Raw genomic sequence first — 10,893 nt, 5'->3', positions numbered from 1 at the left:
TGTATACTAATTATCTACGGTGTCACTGCAGGTATTAGGTGAATCACTAGCTCTGTGAAGTCGGCCTGTTTCTTGCTATCTCCAGACCTGACTCATCAGTAAGATGGGACCATTATTAGCATTTACCTGGTGCGGGTGCGTGCGTGTGTGCGTGAGTGTGTGTGACAGAGACAGAGACAGAAGGAGAGAGGGAGGGAGGGAGAATTAAAGAAAATTGTGCATTAGATACACCTTAGTGTAGTTAATGTTAACTTAGTTTAACTTACTACCTTTTACTGTTCTTCAGGAAATCTGTTCCAAGATGCTCCTGCCCCAAATTTGGAGGGAGGTAGTTCTAAAAATAGATTTAAATGGTGTGTAATTATTTGTAAGGATAGGATCCAGGTGAACTCTGGAGCCAGTTTATATGGGTAACAGTAAAAGTATCCCAACTGAGTGAAGAAAGTGGGATGTCTTTTCTCTTCTCTTCTGCCTTTATTATGAAGAAGGGCCTGCAGTTATATTTTTGAGGATGTCTGGGATGAGAATCCCCAGCAATCCTTTTCTAGAAATTCGTAGATTTTAAACACTCTTACTTCACCATCTCCTGCTGCCCCAAGCCTGATTTTTAAAAATGCCCAATTTGCCTCTCCTTTTCTCAGACAAGCACTGCTCGTAGGGGAAGTGGTTGTGGTCGGCATGGCTCTCTCTGAATGTTTTGGGTTGGCTGATTTCTGTGGCCTCAGCAGCACCTAAAACTGCTCTTGTTCACTCAGCTTTAACGGCTGTTGTCATCAGCATCTTGACAAGGAGGGCAAATAGCCCAGTTGCCTGGGACAGAACTAAAACTTAAGAAGAAAACTCTCGTCTCAGCTTTGCGCTCTGGCTGGCTGGGTGTTTGGGAGCCAATCCCACGGTCCCGTCTCTCGTTTTCCCTCTGTTCAAGACAAGCTATGGCACTTGACTTCCCTCCTAGATGTATCATGAGCCCTTCTTCTTCTGGGTGTTAGAGAGAGGTTAGTGAAGAAGGCCAGAGTGTTCGGTAACACGTAGCACCTGTCTGCGTTCATGCGAAGGTAGCTTTTCTCTGTTTTACATCAGAAACTCTAGTTGGGTGTCAGAAATTGGCCGGCCGGCCGGCAACGTCTAAAATGTGTCTTGCCAGGAACTTAGACCCGAGGGTTATTGTTTATCATTAAGGCTAAATCGTAATGTATATTTCCACCTCTCCCTTCCCTCATTTCATCGTCTCCTCTAGGCTCCAGGCTCGCATAGCTCATAGGATACAAGAACTGGAAAATCTGCCTGGCTCTTTGCCACCAGATTTACGAACCAAAGCAACCGTGGAACTGAAAGCACTTCGGTTACTCAATTTCCAGCGTCAGGTAATACCTTTTCCCCAGTGAATCTGAGATGTAGGAAATAAATGTAAGTCTGTTCAATACTGTTAGAAAGATATAAACTTAGTAAAATAGTATATCTTTTAGACCAGCCACATAGAGCTAAAAGTAATGAGGATGAATTGCTTATTATTCTATATATATATTTCTTTTGCTTCTGTATATCAGAGACATTTTTTTCCCTTCCATATTATGGTTTCCAAAGTCAGAGTAATGGCGTTTTGTTACCGTGGATGAAACCTCGAGAACAAATGGGATAGCTTGCCTTTATGAGTGCAAAGAAAAACAAGAAGGTGGGAGAGCAGGATCAGAGCCTCTTTTGTAAACACAAATGTAAAATCCTAGCCATGACGATGAAAATAATCTTAACAAATACGATAGCCACTCTGCTAAATGAATAGCTCATCATTTACAGAAACACATAAAACTGTTTGTCCCCCTCACACCCCCACGTGGTGACTGATCAGTTGATGATCATCTCTTTTTCTTGCTCTGGTTCTTAGTAGTTACTGATGAATCAAAGCTAGCATGATAATCTATTTTACCATTGCTAAATTACTAGGGAAACGAAGGAGCGCTAATTTTTACGTTGGTGAGTTTGGCTTTGTGGACCCAAAAGGTGCCGGTCTCCCGGTCTGCACACTGCCTCATTTAGCCAAAGGGGAAGAGGAGCGCGTATTCCTCAGGCCGGTGGGTTGACTTGGTGAAAGTCTGGGGGGGGTGCAAAATGAATTATTAATGAATGAAAGGAATTTGCATGACTCGGTATGTTGCAGGATGTGACTGAAATCGCAAAGCCACCCCACTTGCCTCTGTCCTATGAACCTGGGAGTACACTTGCCCTCTTGGTTATAATGTCACAAGAGGACATCCATGGTGGTGGGGAACTAGCTGGCCACAGCTCTGTGGGAGTAAAAGAAAGAAAATAAAAGGCTCTGAGTCCCATTCACTTCCTTTCTTACAGGCGACGTCCTACCATGCATTGATAAAGTGCTTAATCCAGTATTGTTAAATGAGTAATAACCAAGTAGATTTTCACAAATGAGATTATATTCAGATTCACTTCACTATGCTGGACTCTTGCCGGTTTCTGATTTTTTGGTTGATATTGTGGAAAAATCCATGATCTATGGAGTTTCCCAGTGAATTAACTCTAGTTGATGCTGACTTGAGGTTCAATCGAATTCCTATTTTAATGTATATTCCCAACCCCGACCCCCAGCTACCACCACATAACGTCCAACATGGATAAGACATCACATTGATGATAATCTAAGGGAAGTCCATGATACAGTGTGAAACCTAAATATCTTGACGAATATCCTCATTGGGAGTGGGAGGAAGCCAACGCCAGGATCTCCCATCTTTCGTATGAGAATGAACATTGCATTAATAGTGTTTGAGTACCTGCTGCTATTGTACATGAACAGGAAGTCATTTTTCTACTCTTTTTTGCAGAGCATCATTAAAGTTAATCTCTAGACACAAAGAGAATGTTAGTATGGCACTTAAAATGAAGTAAAATAATTCAAAAGCTCTTTAACTAATTAATATCATTAGAATAATTAAGCGGGATGAATGAATTTATTTAAAACCCCAAGACAACGTCGGCTTTTTTTCAGTGTCACAGTGCTGGGAGTTTTTTTTGTTGTTGTTGTTTGTTTTGTTTTTTGGGTTGTTTTTTTTTTTTTTTTTTTGTCTTGTTTTGTTCTGTTTCCTTAACCTGAACGGCTTGGAAAGAAAACTTATGCCATCTTTGAAAACACCACATAAATTTGGCACGGTTTAGTCCCTTGGTTTACAGAAAGGTCCACTGTGGTGGTGCACCTTCTAGAGCCCCCCCGGGGGGCCCGTGCTGACCGGGAGCTAGGGCAGGGCCCAGGAGCCAGGCCTTGCATCTGGTGAGGCTCTCCAACCACTCTCCCCTCCGCCACCCCAACAGCTGAGACAGGAGGTGGTGGCCTGCATGCGACGGGACACCACGCTGGAGACGGCCCTCAACTCCAAAGCCTACAAACGGAGTAAGCGCCAGACGCTGCGGGAGGCCCGCATGACGGAGAAACTGGAGAAGCAACAGAAGATCGAGCAGGAGAGGAAGCGTCGGCAGAAGCACCAGGTACCGAGGCCTGGGCTGTGCGCCCCCACGCTGGCAGAGACGCCCCGACCGAGCCCTCAGGCGGGGTCCGGAGGCCTGGAGAGTGGACCGGGGCGTGAGGTGGGAACACCACAGAGCAGAAAGGCTCCCGGGAGCTCCCGTGGGCAGACTGGCCCATGGAACAGGCAGGGGGGAAAAACAGGCCATGCCAGGGACATGGGCGGCCTGCCCACGGCCTCCTGTGGCGGGGATGAGATGGGGGACCGTGCTTTCTGGATACCAGGCAGGTGTCCTCTTCATCATCCCACCCGCAGATGCCCGCCGCATGGGCACGGGAGAGTTGCCAGGGGCAAAATCCTCAGGAGCAGGAACTTGGAAAAGGAAAGAAGAGAGCACATGGTTATTTTTATAGCAAATATAAATACAGTCTCCTGGGCTTTTTCAGGGCCCAGTTGGAGGTTTCATAGGGGCAGATATTTTAAAACATTCCTTTCTAGGCGTTTGGAAGTAGTTTGATGGAGAGTTTGATTTTGCATTACAAACCTATACACTGTGTTTGTGTTCCTGTGCTTAATTTAGTGCCCGGTGTTAGTTTCATTTTGAAAGATGTTAGCTGTCCGTTGGTACACGTTTCCTCTCCTGTCTTTCAAAAGTCGATCCAAATAAGGTGGAGGGGTGGCGAATCATGGTGCTGAGGCATTTGAGTTAGAGCAGAAGGGGCATTACTTTTGTTTACCTGGTTCTCCCTGGAAATATCTGCCTACCTTGGGCTGACTGGAGGGTGATTTGCTTTCAATTTTATCCTTGCCCGTTTTGCAGGCATCTGTCACATCCTTGATCTTGCTGTTTTCACGAGGCCTTATATCTTTGAGGTCCTAGAGGCTTCCCTTCCACAAGCTGGTGCCTTTGAGAGGCTGCTTTTCCCACTAGCCCCAAAGCCCACAGCTCAGCTACCAAGAGACATCCCAGGGCACCTGCCCCACAGAAGATTCTAGTCTTCTGCTGTTGTGAAAGGCTCCCTGAGCGTTTTCTTGGGCTCCATGGATGACACTGGGAAGTAGACTTTAAGTATCCTTTTCCCTCCTCCCTTCGGGGCCTGTAGGAATACCTGAACAGCATTTTGCAGCATGCAAAAGATTTTAAGGAGTACCATCGGTCTGTGGCCGGGAAGATCCAGAAGCTATCCAAAGCAGTGGCAACTTGGCATGCCAACACCGAAAGAGAACAGAAAAAAGAGACGGAGCGGATCGAAAAGGAGAGAATGCGGAGGCTGATGGTAAGGGGCTCACCTGCGGGGACCCCGGGCAGTGGGGTTCCGGCATGCACCTGTATTGAGAATGTTAAATATGCCATCTCAAGAGTGGGTAAAAGCGGCTTATCAAATATATGAACACGCCCCTTTGAACTTCATATGGATGGAGTAAAAATATCTCCTTTCTGAACGATGCATGCCACAAACCCAGGGCCACAGCTGATGAGTATTTAATATCTCCATGTCCTGGGGTGGCCTTGCTGTGCAGAATATAGCTTCTCGCATCAAGGCAGGTACCCCAGTTCATAGGAGGTTTAACAACCAGATCTAGAAGGATGGATATGCTCGTTCTTTTTAAAATATTGCCACTTTTGAGACTAATGACACAAGTTATTTTGAGCAAATGCGTCATTAACTTGTGTCTTGGACTCAAAGAAGGTCTGTTTCTTGAAGCCGCTGGTGCTTATCCCTTTTTTTTTTTTTTTTTTTGTGGTAGAAATTTCTCCCTTCTAGTGTAAAAAGTGATTTTTAAGTTAACTTTGAAATGTTACTTTTTTGGTTATGGCTGTGTTATTGTCAAAGGCTATTCACGGATCATTACCTTTGTGCTGTTATTTTTTAAGGGGTAGATACATACAGAAGGGATCAGTTTACATCATTGGCCTGGGAGTCTGGTTTTATTGACCGTTCATTTTTGGAATTGGACCTCAGAGCACACTGTGGGTTTTAGAAAAGCGTGTGTGCTCTCTAATGATAGGAGACCTGCACATTCTACCTTGGACTTAATGCCCGAGTATGGGATGGAGATGAAATTGTTAGCTTTGGCCCCTAATTACATCCCTGGAAAATTCCAAGTGACACTGTCTTCATTGGTGGTATTATGGTTTGCATTTTGTTTTCATTACCTTTTTTGGATTCCAGAGAGTTAACACCATATTTTAAAAGGCTCTGCGTCCAGGTACCACTAAATCTTACCATCTTCTCCCACCTCCCTCTCCATTTTGGGGGGGGGAGGGGCGGGGAAGGAGAAGACTGTCCACGAGATTTCCACCCAGCTAGGGAGGCCATTTTTATAGTGATCTGAGCAGCAAGCAGTCAAACTTGTCTGATTCAGCTGGAGAGAAACTGTATTAGAACTTCAGTAACAGATTGGCTTGACACTAATGATTAGGCATTTGCAAATCATTAATTTTTGCAATTAAATGATGGAATATACAGATAACAGAGAAACTGAAGTTTTTTATCACTCTTTCTTCAAGTGAGATCAACCATAACCAAAAGCAATTAGAGTTATAATAGCATTTGAGGTTCGTGCTCATCCACGGGGCAGACAGCAGCTAGACTGAGTGATAAAACTTCCGTCACTTGGGGAGAAGCTGGAGTGACGCCCCTGGACTGAAGATCCTCAGCTCGGCTGCAGTGCACTTGCCTCTTGAGGATTTTGTGACACGTCCCTTTTATCCTGCGTCACACTGGGGAAAATATTTTGAGATGTCCTTTTATTGGGATGTATAAAAGAGATTTCTCCTGAAATGGCTCCGAGGACATCAGAGTTCTTATGGCATTTAACCTCATAATGTTGCTTAATGGGAGGCAGAGGTGGAAATTACTGTACCGTTTTATTGCTCAGCAGTATCGGACTCCGGGTGCTAAATGCCTTGCCTGCAGTCACCTAGGCCCACCGTGCCGTGCCCATCGGTGACAAAAATGCCCCCAGATTTGACATTTGCTATCCACCGCCACGTTTGTAAAGCTTTTACATACGAGAAGTTACACTAGTCAAAGTCCATTTGAGTCTTTGCCCTTAGACATGCTTATTGAAATGTTTCTGAATGAAACGATAGTATGTCTGGAATCGGCTGCAGGGCAATCCAGTTTGGGATTGGGAAGGGGAGTTGCGGGAAGGGTAGCCATGAGACGGGAGTCTTCCTGAGTTCATTTCGGTTGCTTGGTGTTGGTTATATGAGAGACTATACTCTTCTCCCCACTTTGGGTTGTTCTGGAAAATTTCCAGGCTTCCAGGTGAAGGATACAGTCGGATGGTGAATTATCAAATTTTCAGATCTTTTTTTTGTGCAAAGAAACCTCAAAAAAACACAAAAGTGAGTCAAAGTGCTTGCCCACACCGGGTAAATAGTGTGGTATTGGGCCCTGACTCTGCCACGGAGCCCGTGTCCTGGGACTCGGGCGGGCATTGCGCTCCCAGGCCGCACCCCAGTCCCGGATTGTGCATGGTCACCCCCGCAGCCTGGATCATTCCATTCACTGTGCTCACCACCAGTCAGAGTTCAGACGGTGATGGGGAGCCCTGAGTGGACAGTGGAGCTGCCATCCCATCTTTACTGTGCTCTGATTATGTCCCTCTTTTCCTTAATAGGCTGAAGATGAAGAGGGCTACAGAAAACTGATCGATCAAAAGAAAGATAGGCGTTTAGCTTACCTCCTGCAGCAGACCGATGAGTATGTGGCCAACCTGACCAACCTGGTGTGGGAGCACAAGCAAGCCCAAGCAGCCAAAGAGAAGAAGAAGAGGAGGAGGAGGAAGAAGGTGAGCGCCCTAATGGTGTGAGGGAGGGAACCAGGCGCGCCAGACGGGGTGTTGGAGGTGAGCGTGTGATGGGTGGGAGGTGAACAGAAACGGTTCAGGCCGTATTTTCCTTGTTCCATAGCGTGTTTCAAAATGAAGCGTATAGGGTCAATAGAAAAAGGAAAAAAACGTGGGCACACATAAGTGTTTGCTTGAGGTTAATGCTGGTGTGGTAGGGCCATGAAAATGGAGCAGAAAAGGCAGAGTACAGTTGGAAGGACCCCAAGGAGGGTGTGAGGGACCCTTTGGGTTGCTTTCAGAGCCTCCTTGAGCCTGTTTGTTCAGACGGGCAGCCATGCCCAAATGGTGCGTTCAGTTCAGCTGCCCTGATTGTGCTAAGGGGAGTGGGCAGGCCAGGGTTTTCGGTCATAACCAAGGATAGTAAATGGTTTTATGTAAAATAGAGCCTAATTAGCATGGAAAGGGAAGGGTAAGATTTAGAATCTCGGCTCTGTGGCTATTATATCTCGACGCAGGTGTAAGCGGCCCGTGTAGACCAGTGAATGTAGATCCTCTTTGAAGCTTGAGTGGTCTGGAGGTTTACTTCTTGGTTCGTATTTTGTTTTATGGCGGATCCTGACTGGCCTGGACACACACGTCCACAGGAAAGAGAAAGTCTTCGTCGAGGTCGTGAGGAGTGAGGCTGGGTGGCTTTTCATCATGTATTCTCTGCACTGAATCACGGAACAAAATGTTTTTCAAAAAAATAATTAATTTCATGGCTCCTGAATTCTCATACCTGCTTCGTAATTAAGGGGGAGGAATAAATGATGGAGAAGGCGCTTCCTTGCCCCTGACTTCTTTGGTATAAGATAGCTTCCCGCATTGTGAAGATGAACAAGGGATGACTCAGGGCTTGGATTTAGACAGTTCGTCGTCGTCGGGGAGAAAGACCTCATTTTCTTGTCAAGGTAGTATTACAGACTTTGCAGAATTCCAGCTCCCGATTTCTGACTTAAAAGGACGTGTTCAGAGTCAGGGAAGAGCACACGGGCAAACAGATAGGATTCTGTAACATTCCATAGGGGGACCGTGTGAAATGACCGTTTTCATTTTTCCTAATGCGGAGGTGTATTTTGCAGAGGTTACCACAGAAAGGTCACCGTCAGTGTTTTCAGTACTAAAGTTCAAATTCTACATTTTGCGTGTGATTAAAAGCTAATGGCCCAGATTTGTGCTTCTGGCTTATAATTAATAGATTCCTGGCATGATATGAGATTGTTAATATCATTGTCAGCAAAGAAAGATATATTGTTGAGTGATAGTGATTATGCCTGTATATTCGTATTAATCTGTACAAAGCAGGAACCTGTCATAATATTTTTCTTGGTGCAGCCAACCCCACGTGATCTATAGGTTGGCTCTCTACTTCCTGACCCTTGCCTTCAGGTTTGCTGATAGCAGGTGTTCTTTCTCTTTTATCCATTTGTCCGGCAAATATTAACTGGATGCTTACTGTGAGCCAGGCAAAGTGCTCAATGCTGGGGGAGAAAGAAGGAGATGTTGAGGAAAAGCACACTTGCCCTCTCTTTCAGTTCCATCAGGGAGTGAGAGACAGAGAGACATTGATCAAATACACACCCAAATAGATAATCATAAACCATGATGAACGCTGTGAAGGAAGACTGGGAGCCAGACTGGGGAGGGGGCCTGGTTTCCTGGCAAATGAAAGGTCCATACCAAAGCCAGTCCCACTCCTGTCTGCCGCTTAAGAATCTCTGGGTGGCTCCCGCTGGTTATCTGCACGTGATTGAATGTGCAGAATCATTATTTTATCATCAGCTCTCTGCCTCTTCCCTGGCGTGCTCTCAGGATGCCTAGCATGGGAGCTCACCCTGCCTTCATCAGGACTGAGGGGCCCGGCTGGACTTCCTCCTAGAGCCATTTTGCTGGGACGAATGGGATAAGGAGGGAAACAAAAGAAACCCGGCCCTTCCCCAGTCCTTCCTGAAAACCGTCCCTTTCGTGGGGCTTTGAGACTTGGTTCAAAGCGAGTTCCCCAATTCCAGATGCACCTTTATTCAAGTGCAAAGAAAATGGATGCTTTCAAAAGCTGATTATTTGACAGTCTGGATTATCTGTAGTTCTTCCCTCCATTAGAGTGAATGATTGAGGGTGGCTTGTTCCAGCTTCTCTGTTGGGGAGGAAGGCTGGGTCCAGAAGCTTAAAAAATTCTGTGCCGACCCTTTCCGCTCTTCCCACAGAACCGAGGATGACGCTGTGCCTTTCTGGAGGTTGTTTTCTGCAGTTAAGTAAGGCCTCAGTAAGCCTTTGTTTTTCCTGAGCCAGTGGACCAACAGCATTGTGCTAAGGCAACAGGTGTGGGGACAGCGAGGATACGGCTGCCTCTGTCTCCGCTGTTAGAGGGGAGTGTGGTTGAACTTGTGATTTCATTGGAAGAGGATTATTATTATTATTTTTAATGTTGCCCCAGTGTAACAGAGGAAGGCCTCTGTCTTTCTGGGGAGGTGTGTTGTGTTTCCTTGTTGTTGGTAACCAGGAGAGTGGGTCTCCTTGAACCTGCCACGAGCCTGTTTGTGCCTCTGTTCTCACCGTTAGAACCTCTACTATGAAGTATACATTTATACATCATTCTGGAACTCCTCGCTCTCAGCCCGGTCTTCCATTAATGCCCTTGAAGTGAAAGACAAGGAGGCAAACTATATGTATCTACCTAGGTGTTAGAGGAGGAATAATTTGCAAAGTATCGAAATATCTAATTAAGTGAAACCAGCCTTTGCAGTGTGACGGGATTAATGTACTCTGATGTGCACTCAGCATGACCTTGAGGTATCTGTCCTCTCCCATGATTGGTCTCTAACATCTGCGGGGTGACTACAGGTTAAAAAAGGACACGGGGCTACGTAAAGCCAGCAGGGTGTGTACAAATAGGAATGAGCATGCTAACGTAGAAAATTGGTCCCACCGCCCAAGAGCTCATGTCAGTCTGCAAACTTTTAAGTTCCTAACTGTGGAAGAAAACGTACCCTCCTAATTTGCTTTTATTCCCTTACAGAATATTTCCTTAAAAGATCTGTTGCCTAGTGCTTCTGATCTGTGAGGAGGTGATAGGATTACATGGCAAAGTGTATCTAAAGCATTTAGAAGGTGTGCTGGCACATAGTAAGTGCCCAGTAAATAGTTATTTTATTAAACGATTCTGTGGTATAAATGTAGGATAGCAATTGTTGAAATGTAGTTATAAGAGTTTTTTTTTTGAAGAAAATCTTCTTTTTTCCCCATGTTGTGTATTCTCTACGATGTTGGGAGAATAAATGTTTGGCTACCACTTTTTTTCCCCCCAGTTAGGATCAGTTAGGTACTGGGTAGGATGTCTTTTTGGACAGTGGCAGGTTCTTTGACCATTGAGGCACGCAGTTGGAAATGAGGATTTATACTTTTTGGTGGACTCTGCTTACCCCTCCCTTGCTAGCTCCTGCAAAGAGAATTTTCTAATTGTGGGGCGTCTTATTTGCAGCAGTTCCTGGTGGTAATCAGGTGGTCCTTGCAGAACTCTAGGGTATCTTTCTTTAAGCTCTGGTTATGCGTCCAGGCCAGCCACTACCCACCCCCGCCCCCC

At 45.6% G+C, this 10,893-nt stretch overlaps 1 protein-coding gene across 3 annotated transcripts in view; it reads left to right on the top strand.

The window, feature by feature from the left end:
* Window positions 1–212: 212 nt before the first annotated feature.
* The window catches only part of SMARCA2 (SWI/SNF related BAF chromatin remodeling complex subunit ATPase 2), a 133,493-nt gene continuing 122,812 nt past the window's right edge, over window positions 213–10,893 (top strand). The window contains exons 1-4 of one of the 3 annotated variants that reach the window (XM_081802798.1): window positions 213–1,364; window positions 3,322–3,495; window positions 4,577–4,750; window positions 7,104–7,274. In XM_081802798.1, the coding sequence (XP_081658924.1) occupies window positions 1,191–1,364; window positions 3,322–3,495; window positions 4,577–4,750; window positions 7,104–7,274 (693 nt within the window). In that variant the 5' untranslated portion in view covers window positions 213–1,190. The remainder of the gene's footprint in view (window positions 1,365–3,321; window positions 3,496–4,576; window positions 4,751–7,103; window positions 7,275–10,893) is intronic. The other 2 variants (XM_081802799.1, XM_081802800.1) reach the window with 2 other exon arrangements.

This window comes from Leptonychotes weddellii, chromosome 14 (genome assembly GCF_054177405.1).
Source record: "Leptonychotes weddellii isolate Sample4059 chromosome 14, ASM5417740v2, whole genome shotgun sequence".
Taxonomy (NCBI): domain Eukaryota; kingdom Metazoa; phylum Chordata; class Mammalia; order Carnivora; family Phocidae; genus Leptonychotes; species Leptonychotes weddellii.
This window is presented reverse-complemented; position numbering and strand designations above follow the sequence as displayed.